The sequence below is a fragment of the Corvus cornix genome, chromosome 7 (genome assembly GCF_000738735.6).
Source record: "Corvus cornix cornix isolate S_Up_H32 chromosome 7, ASM73873v5, whole genome shotgun sequence".
Lineage (NCBI taxonomy): Eukaryota > Metazoa > Chordata > Aves > Passeriformes > Corvidae > Corvus > Corvus cornix.
Window position 1 is genome coordinate 6433427 of NC_046337.1, and position 23475 is coordinate 6456901.

At 41.3% G+C, this 23475-nt stretch overlaps 1 protein-coding gene across 3 annotated transcripts; it reads right to left on the reverse strand.

The window, feature by feature from the left end:
- Nucleotides 1-307: 307 nt before the first annotated feature.
- Nucleotides 308-23270, reverse strand: RAB3GAP1 (RAB3 GTPase activating protein catalytic subunit 1). 3 transcript variants are annotated; one of them, XM_039554915.1, is made up of 25 exons: nucleotides 22867-23269; nucleotides 22711-22766; nucleotides 21783-21858; nucleotides 20430-20562; nucleotides 20126-20204; nucleotides 19349-19468; nucleotides 17943-18108; nucleotides 17743-17842; nucleotides 15283-15364; nucleotides 14732-14800; nucleotides 13892-13965; nucleotides 13092-13184; nucleotides 11468-11637; nucleotides 11046-11144; nucleotides 10555-10727; nucleotides 9576-9630; nucleotides 8929-9294; nucleotides 7762-7899; nucleotides 6302-6529; nucleotides 5741-5837; nucleotides 5552-5655; nucleotides 5327-5442; nucleotides 4286-4388; nucleotides 2773-2793; nucleotides 308-1460 (listed from the first exon to the last, which is right to left on the reverse strand). In XM_039554915.1, exons 1-25 carry the CDS (start codon nucleotides 22882-22884, stop codon nucleotides 1224-1226), a joined length of 2973 nt encoding a protein of 990 aa, XP_039410849.1. In that variant the 5' UTR covers nucleotides 22885-23269; the 3' UTR covers nucleotides 308-1223. The 3 variants fall into 3 exon arrangements, with proteins under 3 accessions (XP_039410849.1, XP_039410850.1, XP_039410851.1); XM_039554916.1 differs by lacking the exon at nucleotides 2773-2793 and having other exon boundaries at nucleotides 22867-23266; XM_039554917.1 differs by lacking the exons at nucleotides 308-1460; nucleotides 2773-2793; nucleotides 4286-4388; nucleotides 5327-5442 and having other exon boundaries at nucleotides 5561-5655; nucleotides 5754-5837; nucleotides 22867-23270.
- Between the last annotated feature and the right edge of the window lie 205 nt (nucleotides 23271-23475).

A 23475-nucleotide genomic window follows, 5' to 3' on the forward strand; every position in this document is an offset into this window, starting at 1 on the left:
TTTATCTTGCTTACCCATTGCCAGAGATTTGTGTGAGGTAACACACAAAAAGCCTGGAAATCAAATGACAAGATTTTCCCTGAAGAAAGTTAACTCTTCTTCATCCTGAAAAATGTATTTCTACTTCATAGAACTTTATGTGAGGAAAAGAGTCTGATCCCTGTCCCCTCAAAGAAGTTTTAAGAGTAACACCTGGGCTCCTACTACTAATAGCAAAACTCAACTCTGTACTCACTGTAGTCACACTGTAGTCACAATGTCCTTCCTGGTTCAATGCATGCAAGGAGGGTGTGGAAAAGCACAGGAATACTGAGAGCCAACAGCAAGTTCATATTTATTGAGTAATGTCCACAATACTGTAGCTGTTTGTACATTTGTAAAGTAACGCTGATCTTCTGCTGATTCTCATTCAAACAGGTGAAGGTCACTGTAAAGCAACATTGGCACATGTGGGGTGAGGGGCCAGAGGTGACAGAGCTGTCCCCTCCTCTCCCATCGCTGACAGGGAGTGCAGGCAAATGGCCTCTGTAAACACCACTGAGTTGCTCACAGTGAAACAGCCCCAGGTGTCATTTCCATACAGCTTTGGCCCTTGCACACAGGGAAGGGTATAAAGTATCTCCACCCCTCAGTGGTCCACTGCCAGCTGTCACTCAGGCTCACTGTCCACTTAGTTCTGTCTGGGAGAAGTGATGAGATCTGTTTGGACAACCAATGCCAGGAGAGCTTAGCATGAACTAGAGAGTCAACTGTACACTTTAAATAAAAATAAGGATATTTTAGAAGTACTTGAAACAGTGATTAACCAAAAAATACTGGGCTCTGTGATTATGATTAGTAATAAATATAAATTACTTAATGTTTATATATAGCAATTTAAGTAGACTAATGTCACTCGATAAAGTCTGATCCTGAAGTGTAAAGCAGCACATTCTGCATGAATTTCAACATGAATATTTGCACACAGCCCATTCAGGTCCATAATTAAGCTAATGCAAAAAAAGGAAAATATGCTCCCTTTGGGCAGAGAGTTTGAAACCATTCCTGAAGCCATTCCAAACCTCCGAGATGAGCTGCTACAGCCACCCCTCACGGCGGCCAATCCAAGTCCTAGGGCAGCAGCGCTCCCTCTGCAGTGCCCGCCAGTCCCTCCGCAGGGCTCCCTGCCCGCGGCAATGATGAGTCCCCCGCCGCTCGGGAGGGCCCGGCAGGAGCGGGCCGTGTCAGAAGAAGGTGGTGTCCGCCGAGAAGGCTCCCGCCAGCCGGAAATCCTCGCGGGTCAGCACGCTGTACATGCGCTGCGGCAGCGCCTTGGAGTAGGGGGCGGGCCGGGGCACGGAGGTGCGCAGGATCACCTCCCGGCCCGTGGGCGGGGGGAACTCCGACTGCACGCCCTGCCTGCGCTCCTCCTGCGAGCCCGAGCGCCGCAGCTCCTCCTCCAGCGGCGGCACGGCGGGGACCTGCGGCAAGAGCACAGCGACAGTGACAGGGCGGGCTGCTGCCTAACACTGGCACTCAGAAAACTGTTCTCAAGAGGCACAGAGGAAGATTATAAATGGGGAACACATCAAGAGGCTTTATGTGTACACAGAGCAAAGCATTAATGGGATGCTAGGAAATAAAGCGAACGTAACCAGATGGAAGAACCCTCGTGTGGATGGTGAAGCTCTGCCTAGATGTTTTGGCAGTGTGAAGCAAGGGTTGTGACTGAAGGGAATGGCCCCTTCTCAGCTCCCTCCGGCTACAGGAGGCCAAGGCAGCCTCCCTTTCAAAATCATCAGTGCCACTCCTGCAGTCCTGACAGTCACCTGCCTTTTCAGACTCCAGCACTGCTGCAGGATGGGCTTTTCATGGCCAGAGAGCCTTGCTGAAATCACACTGCAGAGCGAGTGAGACGCTGCACAAGCCCCATGGCTGCTCATTGCCTCAGAGCTAGGCAGGAGCAACGCTGATGCCTGGATACTGGAAGAAGGGTTGGCATGCCCAAATAAACATTCCCTCAATTACATATACCTATGGAAACACACACCCCTACCAAAACCCTAACAGGGTCCTTCCTAATTCAAGCATGTACAACTCTACATTGGCAATGTCACCGAGCTGTGGCAGAAGCCACTGGCTGCCCCTCACTGCTGCCCCTCTGCTCCCAACCCTCTCCCGGGAGCAGGAGGACCCAGCCCCGCTTGGATCTGCATGCTGTGCCACAGAACCCACCAGGGACAAGTACCACGTGTTCCCACAAGAACAGCTCGAGGAAACCAACAGAGGATGTTCCCTGTGCTACACTTTACACAGTTACCCTGCTTCTTTTCCAAATATCTGTGTCCAAAAAGTTCCATATCTTCAGGAAGTACTAGTGTTGGGGATGCAGCATCCAGCTAATTGTCCATCACTCCTTTCCCCCCAAAAAACAAACAAGTGGTGGCAACAGAGAAGAATATAAAGGCATGGCCAGATATTTCAGCATCAGAAAACATCAATACTCCTTTGAAGAAATATTTTTTTTTGGTTGGGTTTTTTAGTTTTGAGAGGGCTTTTTTAGTTTGTTGGGGTTTTTTTTAATTAAACATTTCTCTCTCTTTTCACTACATGTTATTAGGCTCTAAAAATAAAGTGTGAATGCAGAAAAACCATTCTGGAAACACAAAGTTATTTTTATGCTCAACATGTGAACACCAGTACAGACTAAATCTGGCTGCTGCACTCTATCTACCAGAAGGTTCAGCTCTATGCAGAGAAGATGAGAGGGAAAGGAGGGACAAAGTTGGTTACCTCATCAGGAGATTCAGTCAGCTTGGAAAGGGATGAGAAAAGAACCAGTGATGAAAGACAGAAACAAAGGCAAGTCAGAGGTGACTTACAAGAGGTTAGGAGGAGACTGTAGGTTTAAGAGACATCATGCACTCAACTTCCAAGAACATGCACTGGCTATCAGAATTTTCCTGAGAAAACTCAAGAACAGAACACATTATACACAGCTCACAGAGGAGTCCAGGTTGAAAAGGTAATGAACAAGGAATTCATTCCACTTCTATTTACCAAACATGAGTTATTTCTACTGAAATAACTCATGGCAGGTTAAACAGAAAGGGGGATTTGTAGCAAGTTGGTTCCTGTCCTACTAAGAATCTTAACACTGACCATCTACTAGTGGGAAATACCTGTAATCCTGCTTTAGTTACTGGTGTTTCAAACAAACAAAACCCTAGAAATTTGCACATACCCTAGGGCTAGAAACTTACTCAGTTTTGAAAACACTGCCTCTGCCTAAAGAGGCAAGTGCATACATGTGCAGATGCAGCACAGTCTTGGGCTTTACAGGGGAGTCTGTGAGGGTGGCTGGTTGGCAGGTTCAGATTTGCAACCACGTTTTCCCTAGAGACTGGAAGAATATAAGAAATGGCCCAATTTTCATTCCTCAGAATAACCATGGTCTGTTTTCAGAATGGTCCTTTTTATGCTGAGTTGCAAAATAAAGATTATTACAAAAGCATCGATCCCTTTAAAGTGTTTAACACCCAATCACAACATTTTTCCAGCAATTATTTCCAAATGGGATTTCAGGCTGCTACCTCATTATTAACACTGTAGTTAAATTTGAGTTCGAAAATCTGATGCTATGAACAGGTGTAATTCTGATAGAAACTGAAGGCTGACTGCAGTCCATGAGGTTTGGAAATCAATACTTTCAGGCTAATTATTCCAAAAAGTGCTTAAGAGAAAAAGGCAACATTTACATCAGTATCAGGAAGGGAAGGGTCTCCAGAAAACAGATGCAACACTGGCAATAGGTAAACTGAATGTAGAGTCCCACTGAAAAAGAACTGAAACTTCCTAAGCATGCTGGTTTCCACAGAAGAAATCTCAAGTATTCCAAGCATAAGCCTCAGTTTAAGAAGTTACTCCATAACAGGTAATATTATGACCAGTTTCTCTACATTTCTATGTCAAACAATCAACATTTGATCTTGCTGAGATAAGGCAGAAATTTGTGCCATAACAGCATTACTGACGTTACCATTTCAAGTACATCAAGCATTACTGACACCTCTATCTACCCAGCTGGCTTCAATTGCTTAACATCCCAGCTCACTCACTCTTCTTTGGTCTTGCAAGGTTCTGTTATTGCCAAAATCATGTTGAACATCACAGAAAACACCTCAAGCACACTTATGACAATACATGCAGATATGCAGACAAAATACACTGGCACCATATGATAACTCATTGCCTCATTCTGGTTAAATCAGAAGTGTCTGCAGAGCGACCCAGAGCTCTCTCTTACCCTCTGAGCATTCACAAAGAGCTTGTGAATGATGCTGCCAGCAGGTCCTCTTCCTGCACCAACAACTGACACTTCTGGCTGCTCCAGGAGACTGTTTACAAATCTGATGGAACAAATGATTGAAAAGGAAAAGGCATGTTTAAACCTCAGCCAGATCAAGTGTGCTGATCTAAACCTAGAGCTGCTTCCTGTGCCAAGGCCTTCACCAAGGATCATTTGCTTGGGGTGAGAACTGGCAGATTCTCTTGGTTCGCTATTCTGAAAGTTTACGGAAAAAATTCTCCTCTCAATTACCTAAGAATGGAACCCAGGCTCCTAAAGCAGATGTATAAAATCAGCATGAAAGCCTCCATGGTGTTGGCCATGCAGAAGTATTCACAATGTGACAATTTTCTTTAGCACGAAGACATTGCTTTGGTCAGACACCACATCTCTGAACTCCCAACACGTACTGCACGAATGTCATCTCTCCCTCCCAGCACAGCAGCAAGAAGTTAACTTGGGTTTTATAACATATTAGTCACCTTGAGCAGCAAGTAAATAATCTGACAGCAGGTAGTGATGCAAGGCAGCATGCCTTGTCACTTCCCATTCAGAGCTCCTCAGTGATATGTTTCACATCAGTAAGGAGACAAGAAAACAACCGTGGAAGGGGCTATTTCATTCCATAATATTTATAGAAAATACTAAATTTCTAGTCCTAATTTTACTGCTATGGTAACAGAGTTCATCAAATATACTTTTTATATACACACAAAAAAAAAAAAGTTAGTCCCCAGTATTGTCAAGATAAAACCAAATTCTATTAAAAAAATGTGGATCAAATGTTTCCAAAGAGATGCTTAACTGGAGGAGCACTGAGGGTACCCACACACATCATCTCTAGATAGTCCAGTGACAGGGATACCCAAATATGATTCCTAAGTATTTCTTTATTGTCACCATTTCTATCAGTCCTAAGTTTTGAAAGCACAAACAAGAGCATCAGAGGAAAAACAAAACAACACAGTGAAAAATAAGAATTGAAAAAAAACCAGTCACCTTTGTAGATCTTCTTTCTCCTCTTCATTTTCACATTTCTCTACCCCAAATTTTGCTTTGAGAGATCTTGCCCTGGCAATGATGGCTTCCACACTCATAATCTGAGCGATGATTTCCTGCAAGAGTTTAATAAAAGAGAAAATTAAAAAGTTGTCCTTTTAACATTCCCATGAACAGTGCAAAAGTCTATCAGGTTTTCAGCCACAGCCACTCCAAAAACCTTACTTCCAACTTCTTGTCCTCTGGACTGGGGAAACGTAGCACTTTGCTGGAATGGGATATTATCTGCTTTATAATCTTCTTAACTGAAGATATATCTTCTAGTGCTTCTATTGTAAGGAAAGAAACAAAGTTGTAATTATTGCAGCACTGTTCCCCCTCACAGATCTTAGTAATTCATTAAACATTATTTACCTTCATCCTTTACCTTGAGTACAGCTGCATGGATGATGCAAGGCAGAAGATGCCTTGCAAGGTCAGCCGGTTTCTGAACTGCGAGGTAATGAAGCACCTGCAACATTAGAAAATTTAGTATTTTAGTGATCAAAACTACTTCCCAAAGATAAGATTAACTAGGAAAGATTAATTCACAAGAATGGAACACCACTGTAAGACAGGACTTGAGAGGCAGTTTTACATGAATCCTCCCAACAGGTTAGAATGAAACTAAAAATAACTGTATTAGGAAACAAAAATGTTCCTAGCACATATGCAGGTAAAAATCTGGTTTATTCGAAGAATAAGTCGAATAATTCAAAGAAATACCTAAAGTAACATTTGGTACTTTTAGGTACTTCAAACACCCTCCTGTACAGCAGCAAGAATTTCCAGTCAACCCTAAGCCATGCACGAAACAGTTCAGTAACTCCAAAAACACAGTGCAAGGATCTGTCAGTGTTTAAATGCTGCAAGGGGAAGAAGGAAGGGCTGCAGGGAGCATCACAGCCCAGACTGGCACCAGCCCAGAGCTTTCACCTTCTCAGCCTCCCTGGTGTCATCGAAGAGCCTCTTCTGCCTCCGTGCCGGGACTGGCTTTGCCGTCTCCCAGGCCTCCACCCACATGTTGCTGGGAATCTTCATCCGGGCACTCAGCTCGCCCTTAATGACTTTATTCCCCTTCTCATCAACCACCTCCTCCTCGATGTAGTCCCGAGGCGAGTACCACCTCACAAAATCCTCCAGACAACAGCCAGGATTAGCTGCCTACAGGGAGGAGAGGACAGAAAAACTGTTCCTGGAAAATCCTATGGACACATGACAGCCTGGGTAGGAGGGCAATATGGTTTAGTGGGTAGAGCACAGAATAAGAAAACTCAGGGAATTCTTCTGTCCACAGTCACCAAACTGTACAGCAGGACAGAGGGAATAAGGCATAAACCAAGACAGTGGCAAGGGGTAAAACCCACATCATCAGCAACAAAAAAAAAATACCTTCTCATCACCCACAAAATACACATTCACCAGTTATTTCAGGCAAGCTCTAAATTAGGCTGTTAAGATTCTACCTGGCACCTGACACATGCAATAAATAGGAATTTTCACTAAGCTTATCCCATTAAAGACTGAAAGAATCACTGGGCTGCCTAAGTATGTTTTCAGCACTGACACTGACTTTCCATCTTTTAACACTCCAGTGATAAAATTCCCCTTTTCTTCCTCTTTTAAAAAGGAACTTTAAAAATCTTCCCCAAACAAAAGTAAGTTCATTTTTTGTAGATGCAATATCACCACAGTTAACTACATCCATAGGTCCAGAACATAAAAGGAATCCCAGTTTTCCATCTGAGGTACCTACGAAGAGTATACTTGTGCTTCAAATTATGGTTCTGTAGTTTTACTTTGAGATTTTAGATTTCTTGCACCATATAAATAAAACTTCTACATATACCTCATATGCCATGAGTCACTGTTAATAAACTGATTACCGTTATAAATACTCTAACTGTACAGCACATTATATCCTTTTACCATAAACACTGCAATAATCAAAAAGATACTTATAGCTATTACAGAATCTCCAATCTTTTTAGTGTTGAGCTCCTGTGATGACAGCAGTGGATGTGCTCTTAGCTCCCTCTGCAGAGCTCAGACAAGAAATGGAACAAATTATGAAAAACCACAGCTAGTCCAGTCCCAACCTGGAAGAGCTGCTTTAATTCACAACTGTATGTTTGATGTGTTTTTTCCCTTCCCACAGACATTGTGTAAGCTTACTGGGATGTTACAGCATAACAGACCACATCGTCATAGATTTTGAAATGTGCCGAGAGTTTTACCAGTACATTTTTATTTTCAACTTGAAACTAATTGGAAGCTGTTCTGTGGAAAAAAAAAACCAACTTAGAAACCTTCAGAAGTGTCCAACACAAGCAAGAGAGATGGTTTAATTAAGAAGAAAGCAATCTAATCTCCCAGAAGTGTCCAAGCAGTGCTACCTTGAAGGACTCCATGTCTGAGAGCAGGCAGGCGCTCTGCATGCGCGCCCGCAGGTGAGCGCCCTCTGCGGACGTCCCCAGCTTTGCCAGCACCTCCGACTGCTCCTCCAGCAGGTCCTCAGTCATGGGGGCTGGCTCCTGTGACATGGGAACACACAGGGTTACAAACAGCCTCTCCTGGACTCAGCCCTTAGCAAGGGAGAAGGAGCAGGAAGCTCCCTTTCACCACAAGTTCATTCTGCTTCATTTGTACTCAAAGGAAATTATCACAACTTTCTACTGCTTTAGCAGTTCAGCCTCAAGTTGTGCATCTGAAGAGAACACTAACAAAGAGAAACTAAACAGAAAATAACCTGAGAATGAAGTAAAAACATAAGGATATGTCGTTAAAATGCCAAAATCCAAGCAAAATACAGGAGGTGTTTGACTGTACAATTTTGCTGAGATGGATGAAAATCTACCCAAAGCAATGCAGAATTTTTGCTGTTGATACTGTCAGCACACAATTAATTGAGAACACTTTGCCTGACTACTCTCTGCTCATATGTTTTACCCAAGCAAAGCAACATTAATTAGAAATAATTTCTCTCAGGAGAATGAAAACCACTGCATTCTTTGTGCATAGCTGATTTCAAACTACTTTCTGTGACAGCACCACTTCCTATTTCATCCCTAGTCACTCTGGAGGAAAGCCTGTTGATGTCAGGTAACATTTCTAGTTGTTTGATGATAAACCTGCTTTAGAAAATGGCACCAAAACTGATGACTATGGCCTTTTAGATGCAAGCTGAGAAATTATAAAAAAACAAATACAGCAGCAAAACTGATCCAGTACTGTGCAAAGTCAGGCAGAAATCTCTGTGGTGGAAGGACCACAGCAGTTTCTGTTTTATAGGAAAGAAAGTAAGGAGGGGATGGAAGATGCCTCAAGAACTGGAAATAAAAAGAACCCCAAACTCAAACTCTCAAGTAAAACAAAGACCATGTGGAATTAGTAGCCTCATTAAGTTTTAAAAATTAAAAACGAGGTCTTAGGTCAAGGACACTCAGCAATTTTAGCAACAGACAAGGCTGTAACCTGCAAGCTATTGGCAGTTTCACAATCCTAGGTATGAGCCACATTCTGTGTATTCTATTGCATATCTGGCTCGGCTCCTGCTCCCTCACCTGTGTTATCGGAACGTAGAGAGGCTCTCCTGGATGTAGCAGCATCAGTTTTCCATGTGGATGCAGACGACCTTCTGGTTTTAAGTTTACAGCTTCTTTGCTGCCTTCTTTTGCTCCTTTCTTGCCATTTTCCTGTCCATTTCCTTTAAGATCTTCTGTGTCACTGAGACATTCAAAATATTCCTCTTCACTGTCACTCCACGATTCCCAAGACTTGCCAAATTCTTTTTCTTTGTCAGGGTTATCTCCAGAGTGGTCTCCTCCTTTTGCACCATCACCAGAAGCACCACCAGGTGAACGATCAGACACGCTCCCCCTTTTCCCCTCATCTCTTGCTTTCTTCCTTTCAATGCAACAATTTAACATCTAACAAGTTAAAGGAACAGAAAAAAAATTGTTTAGCAATTTCCCTTATGGAGACAATCATACAGAAAAACTTGCAGAGTCACAGAAAAGGTCTTACAATTCTAAAAGATAACAATTCCACTGCACTTGTTGCCGTAACAAAAATTTTCTCAAAAATTAATTCCACACCCAAAAAATACAAGCAAAAATAAATCTACAACAACAATATATTTAGCTAGTAATTGCTGTAACTTTGACAGTTTCCTTAGGAGAAAAATCATTCTTAAATTTGGGATATTTACCTGAAGTTTCTGATGCAGTAAACAACATCTCAGATCTGGAGAGCCATTAGCTAATCTAACAAAAGGTAGAAGTGTAACCATTATCAATTATAAAGTTAAATCTTTCACACACATGTGGTCTTAAATCACATGAAATCTAAAAGAGTGACAAATACCCACACTGAACCCACTCCCACCATTTCAACTATACTGCTCTTCTATTGTCTCAGTAGACAAGCCCAGAATTTAAATTACATGTATTTCCCAGGAGTCATTTCAGGAGCTCAGAGATCACTCACACTAGTGTGAAACACCCTGCATTTCCTGGTCAGTTTTCCAACTGGAAGTTGAAAAAGTAACTGCTTTCAAGCATGAATTAAGCATCTTTGACTGTACTTTTAAAACTGCAATGATACAGTGGAGTGACTGCTATATATTTCAGCTTCTATTTTATCTGCTAGTGTAACCATTTTAAAGTACAAACTAGTGATTAAATGACCAGTCTGTCACATTAACAGAAAACCCCAAACCCCAACCAAAATACCGCAACCCTAAAAGTAGGGTATCTTATTGCTCTACCTCATCTTGAGAGAGCCCTTGGTTTGGTCTGCCACAAACTCTGCTGCAGCAGACATAACCTGGAAGGGCTGGAATATCTGCAAAGGCCATTGCACCAGCAGGAACTTGGAAAAGCGTCCTTAGAAGAAAGGTGAAACTACACCACACTAAATTTTTTCCCCCACCCTCACTCACACAGTGGCGTGAATCTCCAAACTGAGCTTCCCCAGGCATCTTGTAGTTTTCAAAGGAGGACACAGATGCTTTTCCCTACTCCCTGCCCTTTTTTGCCTTAAGGAAGCAGGCTAATAAAAACAGAGACAGCATTTGCAATTAAAAACCCTCCAAAACTGTCTGTTTCAAAGTCACAGTGACCTCACTCAGTTCCTGGAACAAAGAACATTTTCTTTGACAAAGGAGCAACAAGAACAACAAATCTTACCCTGGAATAAGGTAGTTGTTCTCCCATCTGTAACGCATTTCCAGCACAAACTCTTGCCAAAGATGTGCCACTCCTTTGACTCCTCCATGGTAGAAGTTTATCATACAAAGGCATAAAGCTAATTTGTATGTCAGACTGTCAGATGGAGCAGACTTAAACTGACTGAAGAGATTCTAGGGAAGAAATAAAAGAAAGCAAGAAATACAGAAAAAATGGCATTTTTTTCCAAAATCATGTGATCTCTTTCCTGTTTGCCAGTGGAAACAGTTAAGCAACATTTTAAGCTTAAAAGATACCAAAAACTACAGTCTTTGGAAGAAAAAAGGAATTACAAGGAAATGAAAATCATCACTATTTCTGCCTAGAGATTCCACAAAGATAAATTCCTCTTTCAAAAAGTTACATATTACAAGATGTAGGGCAAGCACAGCAAAGTCTTTATGAACACACTCTCAAAATTGCTTTCTCTTGTGTCACTCAGCAAAACTTACATAATCTTCATTCTCTGGAGGAGGATTGTTTCCTGCTGAAGTGCTGGCTCTGTTTTCAAACCCATCTGCGAGTTTGTCAGCAGCATCAGGAAATAAGAACTTGAAGAAAAAAACATTAACCTTCCATCAGTACGGTTTTCCTGCTTTTCCCACTTTCTCCATAAACCTACTGCTGGCTTCATACCAGCAGTCCCTATAATTAAAACTGTTGGCAGAGTTCAGAGATCAGTTTTAGCTCACTTACAGTCCACAGACTTGTAACAACTCGGGCTGTCTCAAGAAGCTGATAAATGCAGTTCAAATACTGGAACTGACATCAGGTATCTTTAAATCTGCCACAGGCTATAAACCAAATGCATCAGTGGCAGCATGAAGTCCATGTGCTCTCTGAAGAACCCCATGTGCATGGACAGCTCACTCACCAGGAGAATGGTGTTCAGCACGTCATTGTTCAAAGGAGACTCATCCACACCTCTGTGCTTGCGGATCTTTTTCTTGGCACTGTGAACCATGTTTGTCACTGATAATTTGGGGATTGGGACTGGTGCTGGCTCTGTGAGCTTCGACAGCGCGTGCGTGATATCAGCAACCTCTAGCAAATGAAAGAAAAGCAATCAGAACAAAATCAAACACTAGACCATGTCTCTTTAAAAGTTCACCTGCCTTATTCACAGCCTATTTACCTTGTATTGAACTTTAACCCTTGTGAACCAGAGCTACACCTCATCTGGCAGGTACCCTGCCTCACATTCACGGTTCTTGGCAAATACAAGCAGCAAAAGGAGGTCACAAATGAGTCACAGACTGTCCTTGATTTAGTTCACCAAATAAAGTGTAGACTGAGCTGGCTGCAGACAGTGCCTGCTACCTGCTGTAGTAGCACTGCTACTGTGGAGTTACCAACAGAGTATCCCAAAAGCCTGCTGAAGACTCAGTGTTTAAACCTTGTTCTTACATCATATAAATAAACACACTGCAGGTAACAAAGACTGCTCAAGCATATGCTAAAGCTTTAGATAAATCTTAAATAAATCCTGTATTAATCACTGACCTCATATAGTGTAAGCACAATTCTGTTTTAGAGTCCTCAGGGAAATTTCTCAAATCAAAAGACTGGGTTTTTTTCAGAGTTGCTGCTGGTGAACTTTAGATTGTCTCTTACAATAAACTGAATTAATACTGTTATAAGGAGAGCAGACAACTATAAGTGAATAATTAGATATAAGTGAATAATTAGCAGCAGCCTGAAAAAGCTCATCCTGGCAAACACTTCAGGAAAACTAGAGCTAAGAATGGCTAAAGAAACTGCATGTCAAGCACTATGAGTAATACACACACTCCTCAGTCTAACACCTTTTTAAGCTCTCTAGCAAGCTCCTTCAAAACTAAGATCAAGTATAACCAAGGAAAATACATTGATACAGGCTATATTTGGAGGGAAGAAGAGGTGACAAGCAGCAGCAAGGAGGTGAAGGTTCACTATATACAGCAAGAAAAGCAAAAGAGAGGGACAGAGACATCAAAAAGATGGCAGTATTTATATGGTTGGGATAAAGTCTGACTTGTTGGTCAGATAATCTGGGGACTTTTCATTGTTTTTTTCCTTAAAATGGAGAAGATGAGAGCAAAGCCTTTCAAACAGATTAAAGGCTGTCTAGACTGGTTGTTAAATATGTACTAGAGAGTACATCAAAAAGGAGAAAAAAATCGAAAAAACCAAAAATACATAAAGCTATACAGATAGATCTGATGCGTCCTCAAAACCAACTCTTGTACATTCTAGTAAAATTTTAAGCTTTTATATTCCTGTAAAAAGAAACAGCCCCAACTATAACAGAGGCAATTGCCCCTCTGGATGCTAAACTTGTCTAGAATTCATGAGAAATTTCACCACATAGCGCTGGCCAGAAAATTCCCAGGAGTATTACAGAGAATGTGCAAGAGTTATAAACACCAATCTGAAGTCAAGATAAGGGTACAGGGAAGGTAAAATAACACAAACCAATTAAATACAAATAACAAAAATCAACTGGATTTTAGTTTTACCTCTTCCTTCCTCCTCAAATGCAGGCCTTCCAAGTATCTCATCAGTTGACTCCTTCCGACGGCAAAGCTTGAAGAATTCAGTAAGGAAGTCACCTGTATGAGGAACAAAGCTTCTGAACTCAGCCAAAAATCTCACTGAACAATGAGCCAACACTCAAAATTATGCCCCAAGGACAGTAATTTTTATCTTTTCATCTGAAAGAACATCTGATAATTTGTTCTGAAGCACAAATATCTTAAACCACACAATTAAAGTTTAGGTGAATGCACACCCAGGCAGCTCTGGGCCATCTCTCCAGAGCACAGCTCTGTCTGCAGTTTAATCCACTTCTTCACCCAAAGCAGATGAAACTTGGAAAGTTCTAAAGCCCTCTTCCCCACAGGCTTAAAGGCAGGGACAGACAAGAGAGCACAGCTCTCCAGAAGTACTAATCCTCCCTGTCAGACAGGTTGATTGAACTAAGGAGATGGATACATGCAGAACACAATAAAATGGGAGGATTCTAGTAAATCTAAAGTTTCTTAGAACACAGAGAAAATTCTTCATCTCTGGAACCTGGTGAAATAACAACAGCAATGAATTTCACCGTACACAGACACAGAGTAAACTACAACAGAAACTTAAGTATTTGCAAAGCTTGTGTTCTTGAAAAAGAAGCCCAAAATACTGTCCACTCAAAAAAATAAGGGGAGTGAGGAAACAGAGGCCATCAGGTAATCAACAACTAAACTCTAATATCATGACTTAGTAGTTTTTGTCTAAAAGCTGCAAGAGAAGACAGGAAATTCTGATCTCTTACCCAATAGACACTGAGGGTTATCTGCTTTTCTGACTCTCACAGACCACTGGGGTGCTTGAAGAGGATCCAGGTCACTTGGGGAAAAAAAAAAAATTAAAAAAGAGAAAAAGAAAAAAAGAAAAGAAAAAATTACAAGGAAAAAAAAAAGAAAACCAAATGCCAGTGTAAGTATTCAAAAGATGAGTATCAAACTCTCAATAAATGTCATGTCATAACCAGTGAGATCATGGAAGCCACAATGGGCACCACATTGAACAGGAGAACATGACAAACACTGAAATGCAAGTAAGAGTCCGTGTTCTCATGTATGTGCATGACATGAACAAGAAACACATGAGAACAATTCAGTTAGACCTGTCTTCCTTTAAAGTGTATTAATCTTGAAAACTCATTTCTGCATTAAGAAAGAAGGAAACAAACCAATGGTGTTTATTGTTTAAAGTATCAGTACACACTTCTTCTTCTTTAGCAGACAACCTAGATGATAGTTTTTGGGAGAGGGATGTCAAGCAGTGAATTCTTTTTACCTTACATCCTCCACTATCTCATCTTTACCAAGAAATATGCGATACACAAAATTTTCAAGTCTGACATGAGAATATGCTCAAAAACAGGGGTTCGTGTTCTGCTGAGATTACAACACAAGAATATTTTCTCACACAGAAATGCATTTCAGAAAATTTTTTCCAAATGAGATGTTCTATCAGCTGACATTAACATTCCTCAGAATGGGTTCTTTTTCACATGCAAAGCCACACAGTGTTTGAGATGACACTAAAATGCAGTAGCGAACAAAAAAAGCACATTTGTAGATATTTGCAACTCAGACAAGATACTTACGAATAAACATCATTGTCGACAATTATCCCTTCTGCAAGGTGAGGCCATGTTGTAGCTAAATGCAACTCACTGAAACAAAACAAGATTTCAATCTTTCAGTGCTAGCAGAAAGTGCTCTCTCCATCACAGTTCATATTTTAAAAGGTATTTGTGATAGCTCCTATTTGATTCCCTCCATGTATTTTGCTCTCCAGTAAGTTTTCTCACTGCATACATGAGAGCAAGTCCAACCCTTGAACAAAAGCACATCGTTTTTAAGGTTTATCTTGAGGTATATTTAAACATAATAATTTCAGAGATGAATGGGGTACTGCAGAAGTTTACAGTAAAAGACATAAGAGCTTGAACTATGAATATCATTAGACAATTTTGCAAATGGTCTTATTTGCTATTAAACCATTACCCTTCACAGATGTTTCTGCTGTACTTGAATAATTAAAAATCTGTTGGACATGCTAAGTAGTAGGTAGGCAAAGCTAAGATTGAAATAACACACCTTTAAGTCCTCCATTAAGGAAGTTAGAAAACAGTTTCCTGAACTCTTCTCTTACCTAATAGGATCTTCACAGGCACCAAATGGTAACTTCCCAAATTCCAGGCCCCCAACTTCTCCCCCAACTAGAGCATCTATATCTGGAGAAAAATCAACATGTTTTCCATCTAGAATTTATGGAACATTTGAAGCAGCATATCATCTTCATTTCACAGCAAAGACTGCAACATGTAGGATGACCAGACAATAGCTGAGCAGTTTAGGTAACTGAGCCAGGAAAACACAATCCTAACAAAGTCAAAGTAATTGCTTCCAAGAGAAACTGGGAAGTAATCATGAAACAGGACATTCAGAGGGACAGATAAAATTATTGTAATTCATGTTGAGGGAAGGTTATTCCCTTCATACAGGCAATGATGATAGCTATGAAGACAGCCCTAAAGATTCAAGGTTGATACAAGAACAGACACAAAAGTGCCACAAAAATACTTGGGCAGGAAATCAGTTCTAAGCAGAAAAGGAAGATTCTGGCAGAGCAACTCTGCAGAGTGAAAAAATAACTACTCTTAAAAGGTTTACAATTTTATCAAAAGAGGACTTAATCAAAAGATCTTGGAGATTCCATGTAACCCAGATACTTATAAAGACACCTCCCAGCATCCTGAGGAACTTCCCATGTCATATCCTTCAAATACATAAATCAAAAACAGCCTCCACTGAACAAAAATTGAAGTGGATAATAATAATAATGTATTGTAATGCCATTATAATAATGCTGTTATAGCATCTGATCTGCAATTTTAACTGCATCTGGCAAACCATTTACAAACAAAACAAGTGAGGTATTAGCACAGATAAAGTATCTGGATAACTTAACTACACAATTGCTTCTTCAGAGAAGAAAAAAGACATTTAAATTCTTCAGTTTTCTTTGAGAAGAGCTAATTGAGTGATGGTATATAAGTTACAGGCCTAGTTCTTCCCAGGGAACATAAATCCACAATTGCACGTACCAACAGCAGAAGAACTGATACTGTCCATTTACAGTTTCTGCAACACACTTTGACACTGGCTCCCTTAGCCAGAATGCTCTAAAGGAGTAGAAGTTATTCAAACTGCTCAAATCAAGAAATATGACCAGAGTGATACAATTCATCCATGACAAACCAGGGATCCTGACTTAGTGAATAACTATGGTAAGGCAGAGAGAGACTACAGAAAACAGAATTTGTGTCTGCAGAAACAATAAAAAGATGAAATCTGTGGAATTCATTTCCCAAGTTCTTTAGGTAAAAGAGGAACTATCATTTAAAACAGCACTGATCTTCTTTCTCTAAAAAGCAGGACTCTCTTTAAATATATGTTCAACATACATTCCTTAGCTACAGAGCACACAGACTCAACCTCACTGCACACTTCTTCAAAACGTAGGATTTTGATTAGTGTACTTTTAAGCAAAGGAAAGCCAAACAATTAGATAACCAGACCAAGGCCACATAAGTTCTGTGTCTCCAAACATACCCTAAATACTTCAAGCTTGTTATGTAAAACTACTACCAAGTCAAGAAAATAACTTGGGCATTTTACCTGCTCCTCCACCTTGTACCTAAAACATCACATCATTAATAAAATGGATGTTAAGGAGGAACTAATATCTACCTTTTTCCTATGGGTTTGTTTACCTTTGATAAGTTTATCATTTATTTTCTGCTACTACTTGTATAGAAATAGGTCTGTTAAAAACAAAACCTTGATTTTGATTTGTCCTCAAGGAGGACAGTGTCACTATCAAGCAACAATATGAGAGATCATTTTGAGAGTACCAAATGAGTAACTACTCGTTTTTCCTAAACAGCATTGCTATGGCATAAACTTATCAAGTCTGTTCTAAATACTTTAAGACTACATATTATTTCCCACCCTTTTTTCTTTCATGCAAGGCTACTAGAACAAAAGACTTGTTCAGAAATTCTTCCTGCATTAAATTTAGTACTATGTCAGCAACAATAAAAATCCAAACCTTTACCTCAAGTGAGGTCCATATAATATTTTCTGCTTTTCCCACTGTTAATACATTTAAATAGTGAAGTATCAAAATAAGGTAGTTCATGGAAATAATTGACAAATACTCCCACAAAGTATTAGCGTCTACTAGAACCTGAATCCAAACATTTCCCTAAGAAATTCAGGGCAGAGTTCTCAGATTCATAGTCAGTCAACCTTCTCACTCCAAATAGATACCACCATTTTAGAAACATCACTGTATTTCTAAATGTTGACTAACCCTCATGTTTCCAGGCACAGGCCTCCCCAAAACACCTGTCCCAGCCATGAGCCACAGACAACTTGAGAGCAGCTTTAAGCTGGCTCACCCATCATACAGAGTGGTATTGGACTGACATTACTTTCCTAGTAATGCAGAAAATATTTTAATTCTTCTGGCAAGACACACAAACACTTTCTTTAGCACTGACTGTTTATCTGAAAACAAGTTATTCTGAGGACACAAGTCTCCTACCTGGTGGCTGCTGTGGCCAGAAGTACTGCTGCCAGTCCTGAAGCACATACGTAAGGCGAATAGCCATGCTAACCGGAGGCAGGGGTGTTAAAGGGCAGCCCTTCAAAGTATCAGAGAACAAATTCAGTGTAAAGAGTAAATCCTCTCAAACACTCTAGGGCTCGAACATAAATTCTACATAACACCAGTTTTACACTTACAATCTTGGTTTTGAAGATGTCCAGCAGCCCTGATAAATGGGTGTACTGGCTCGGCACCTTGCGCAGATGAACCATCTCGAAGTCGGTGCGAACGCCTGGGCCCTGGCACTCCCCCACGTACATCCGGCGCCACTTCTGATGGATTTGCACAAACAGTGGCACCTGACTGTAAAACAGGAGTACTTAAAATGTCCTGCTGTCTTGTAGTCTCTAAAACTAGCTGAACATTCTAGCATAATTTCAACATAATTTCACCCTTCAGAACATACTTTCTCTTAGAGGAACACACTTTAAAACACTTAATAGGTATCAAAGAAAAATACTGTTAATGTCATCATTAAACAGAATGCCTAACAAATTGTCAAGTCAGTCACAACCCTATCCAAGACTTCACTTACCTCATTTGTAGTCTATATAATTTTTGAGGAAGATTAAGAAGCTATTGTTACTACACATAGGGAAGAAACCCTCTTGCAAAAGTGGTGTTTTATCAATTACCAATTATTCCAACAACTTCTAGCAGCTTTAAAGGCCTGTAAGGTTTTTAAACAATAATGAAAATAAACAAAACATTGATTCAATCTTTATACATGGGGATTTTTTTCAATCCTTCTCTAACAGTATTACAGTGCAAATTCAAAAAACCTCTGAATGTGTGTCTTGGGGTGACTTTATGATATGTATCCCATATTGCTGCCCTATGCCCAGAAATTAATTTTGTGCCTTTCTATGCCTTTAAACTGAGCCTGAGAGGGGGGAGAGAAAAAACCGAGCAAACTCTTCAAAGCAGTTTGCAGTTTGTTTTCATGTTTCAAGGACACAGAGATACAGACTCCTCTTGCTTCTAACAGCAGCGGTGGGAGCAGGAGGAAGCACCCGGCTTGCTTTCTTTCTCAGCTGGCTTTCGGGCCCTTTTTCTCCAGAGAGAGACAGAGTTGAACTTTGCTTTCCTGGGACTTTGGGGTTTTTTTCCCTTCTTCTTTTTTTGGGCTGTTTCAACATCAGAACACATCTGGAGAATTCTCCACCAAGGCCCGGAGGTGGGCCCACCCTGTCCCAGCTCTGAGGAGGGAGGAGAGAGGCTACCTATGGAAAGACTCTGAAATTTCCCCAGGTTTCTCTCAGCAGAGTGAGAGGTTTTATTATTTAGCATTATTATCCTCTTCTGGTGTGTTTGTTAAATAAATAGTTTTTCTCTCTTTCACTGTCCTTCGAGGAAAATTTCTTTTTTCCTGAACCTGGTGGGGGGAGGGGTGGTTGTAACCTGCCTTCTCTCACAGGATATATTTCCAAATTTGCCCAAACTGGCACAATGTGTCTTGCTAACAGTTTAATACTTTTTCCTCACAAATGCAGTATGCTAGAGTTTTACTGGGACATGTAAATAGGTTTATGCTTTCACCTACCAGCCAGTGTTGCCCAGTGCAATGGAAATGGAACTCAGCAAAAGGTTACACTTGGATTCACTAACAACGGCATCGTTATTTGCAGCCGGAGCAATAACCACAAACTCACGTAAGCCATACCTTGAGAGACAAAGAGAAAAAAGCACATTTCTAGTCTCTGGCATGCCAGCTGAAATACGATTTTTAAAAAATATTGTGACCTGGAGAACCTAATCATCACCAACAGATTGTGGAATCTGTTAATTTGACCCAAGTACCCCTTTTTTTAGAGAGGTCAAGAACTGAGTGGGCATGGAACGCTGCAGATCCTGAAATCACAAACTACCTGAGCTTAACAGCATTCCAACACTGTAACGTGTTTGACTGGGAGGACTTCCAGGTCTAGCAGTCCTGAGTTCTTCCAGTTTATATTAATAATGACTGAAAATAATTACACACAAAACCAATCTCTCTAGAACCAATGCTATTATGTGCTCAAAATTTGCATTACTAAGAATGTAGTTGCTGTTTCTTAAGGCGGTGCAGCTTTCCCTTTTAAGAATGCACCTAAATATTACACATATAAAAGCTTAAATATGAAGTTGAGACAAGTCGTTTACCCAAGTAAGGACAGGCCTGCTATGGTGGGCTTTTTTTGCACTCTTTTCTTGTGTCCAGTACAAAGAATCATTTTACTTAAGTTTTAACTTTGAATTGAAAAAGAAATATGTAACTGACTGTGCCAGATTTTCCAATTGTTATGCTCATTTGCAGTAGAGATGAAAGGAACACACATACCATCTCACCAGACAGTGGGCTCGAGGAGGAAAGTCATTGTTCATGCACAGCAAGTCCTGCATTGGCAGAGGAAGGGCATCTGTGACAAAAATTGATACATAATCAATGTACCACCACATCCAGCTCACTTACAACTGGCTTGTATTAGCACTGTGTGAATGCAAAGCAAGCTAAAAGCAGAAATGTCAGATCACGCTCATCAGACCTCAGAAACTCTCACACAAATCACCACTCTGTGGACTCCACATTCTGACACTGTCTTTTGTCATTATCCTTACAGCTGTGGAAGGAAAACATCAGGTACCTTCTCCCAACTCTTCTTTCCCATCTTTGTCACTGAGTTCTTGTACAAGATAATGATGGGTTACCGAGAATTTGAAGTCTGCAAATGAAATTTCATCCGATTTCTCTTCCCATGTTCCTGTGGTGAATACACCCTGCATATAAAAAAAGAAATTATCCCATAAATTTACGTTAACATTCATTAGTCTTTAAAAGTATATTGCCTACATGATCAATAATGTTTATTCATGTATTTCTACTGCCTAATAGCTAAGCATGATTTAATTTCAAACGCAATTCTCAAAGCTCTTCATTATAAAGGTAGCTGGATGCTAAAATCCATGTTGCCAATAATCGTGTTCATTCCAAAGAGCAAATATCATCTTGCAGTCTTCAGAACTGTATGGTAGTAAAGATTTGCATCCTCCCATTTGCAACTACACATCTGAAGCATATGCACCCTCAGCTTTGCCCAGAGACAGCAGTTTCCCACCCAGGATTTTATCTGTATCTAAACCATTCTGTGCAAATATTACCTTGATATTTACTTTCACTAACAAATGATTATTTTTATCTATAACTTACAAAACATCTGTAAGGATAATTAATGTTTTAACAAAAATACAGCATGGGAACATCTAAGAAAAATCAACATCACTGCTCTTACTAAAACAAAGCAACTTGGTCAACCCTTTGATCTTAAAGGGTGTTAAGAAGAGAGCTCTGGTCTAGAAAAGAAAACATGTAGGAATACAGGGACAGCTAACTTACAGTTCATTAGATAACATGAGTTTTTATTCTAAATACTCTCTACCTGACTAGAATGAAAAGCAATAAAATTCCTCTGGAAACACAGCAGCCATTCCATACAAACCAGCTGAATTTATCTGCATTACTATGCAGAAGAGCTCAGCAATTTCCTCTGCATTTCACAGGACTGAGAAAGCATCACAAAGGCTCTAATTAGACTCTGAAAAAAATCTCTCCCATCTATGAGACACTCTGAGTCACAAGTAGCACTGTGCAAACCTCAGCCTGTAGGAGAGGTGCGACAAAGGCACAAGACAGGACAAAAAGATTCCTTAAGTATTTAGAGCAGCTTCAAGCACGTTTCCAGATTCAAACTGAATATAAAAAAAATCAGCCCTGTGTGAAGATGCACCTTTGTCAAGGAAACAGCCTGTTTGGCAGATGGGCCACCAAAGAATTTACAGCAACTGTCTGTCAAATTGACACTTCGACAGGTGAAATTCCCCAATAAAGTCATTATCTGCCACACCTAAGAAAACAGTAATAGATGAAATACATGTGTGCATTATTGTATTACTAATTAGCAATTCAAATGCTACAGGAAAATTCAGAAGCAGTAACTGACCTTCTCTAGAGGCCTGCCTGAAGAAACCCCAATAAGTTTCCAGTCATTCAATACTTCTTCTATTTTTGAAATAAATCTGTTAGGGAGGGAGAAAGGCATTAATATTTGCTAAACATTAAACTTGTATTATAATTCAGTTACATAAAAGCAGGCAATATGTTTTCCTACTGCACTGTGGAATCCCTTAAAAACCCTAAAGAACAATCAAACAAAAAAACCCCACAACAAGTATCACAATAAAGCCAGAACAATTTCTTCCTTGTACAAATAAAACAGTCCTCCTATGCTGAAACTTCATATGACAGTTAACTTTTAGCAACTACTATGAGCATCTTTTGACTGTTTTAAGAATCTCACCTTTTTATTTTTCTGGTATTTCAGCATATAACATTTAACTCCTGTTTCACTGTTCACAGATAAATAAGCATTTGCGACAAAATTATACACTAAGTTCAGATTTAAAGCGCAGCACTTTAAATTTCTTGTCTCCTGTCATAAACACCACCACTGGAAAAAGCACTTGGAAAATAATACATTCACAATGCAAGAGCGTTCTTCACCGTAAATTTCTTTGTACATTGTTCTGCCAACTTTTAAAGGCTTCAGCTACGAGATGGCTGTCTTAATAATCAGACAGCTACTTAGAAAACACATAAGCCTTCTGAATGTATATTCTAATCCCTTGCAAACAGGTATTAAACCAGACCTTTCACTAAGTTCAGAAACAGCTCGACTAGAGCCTCTTAACCCGCTCCTCGGCCGCAGCCTGAGCCTAACGCGGAGCAGCCGGGAAAACGCTCCGGGTGCTCCCGGCTGGAGGCACCGGCCGTGCCGCAGGGTCCGGCTGTCCCCGGCAGGAGCGGCCGGGCCGGGCTCGGCGGAGCCCCCGCGTCACCCCGCGCTGAGCGAGGGGCGCGCCAGCACCTACCTCTCCCACTCGGAGGCGGTGGTGAAGTCCGTGATCTCAAACACCTCCGACTCGGGCTACGGGGAGAGAGGGGGAGAGGCGGTGAGCGGAGAGAGCAGGAGGAGAGAGCGGGACAGTGGGGGAACAGGGAAAGAAAGAAAGGAGCGGGGCACTCACTTCACTGTCCGCCGCCATCTTGCGCTCCTGCTGGCCCCCCCCCCCTGCAGCGGCGGAGGCTGCCGGGAACGTGGTGGAGGGCGGTGCCTCCTCAAAGCCTGGACCTCCCTCACAGCCCCTTCCTCCTGGGCTCCCTCACGGTCCGGCTCCTCCGCGCCGCCTGGGTTCCCCTCATGGCTCGTCCCGGCGGGGCTCACGCACAGCCCAGCTCCCGCCTCCCCGGGCTCCGTGCCCCGCATCCCTCCTTCCCGGCTGGCTGCAGCCCCTCACGGAGACGCTCATGGGCGCAGTCGCTTCACAACGGCGCGAAGCTGAGGCGCGGGCTGCTCCCACAGATTCTCCGGCTCCATCAGGATCAGCCGAGACGGGCTCCCTCAGATGTACGAGTAACACAGCCCTTGTCAGCCAGCCGGGGGCTGAGGTCTCCCCCAGGACTGGTGTCCCGCCTAATCCAAAGCCTTCCCCCTCGCTTGTATCACGCGGGGGACGGCGACAAATCCCTCTGGCATCCAGCAAAGCAGCTCCCTTAAACACCCTTTTAACTCAGCTTGAGCCCCACTCTACCTCTTTATCCCGTCTCGTCCCTTAGCACACTCTATTACTTAAAAA

Excerpts from the sequence above, each read along its gene's own strand:
- RAB3GAP1 (XM_039554915.1), bottom strand. Across the intron at positions 13,185-13,891 it reads TAACCCTCAGTGTCTATTGG|GTGACTTCCTTACTGAATTC; the intron begins GTAAGAGATCAG and ends TTCCTCATACAG. Across the intron at positions 11,145-11,467 it reads TGCTGAACACCATTCTCCTG|TTCTTATTTCCTGATGCTGC; the intron begins GTGAGTGAGCTG and ends TTTTTCTTCAAG.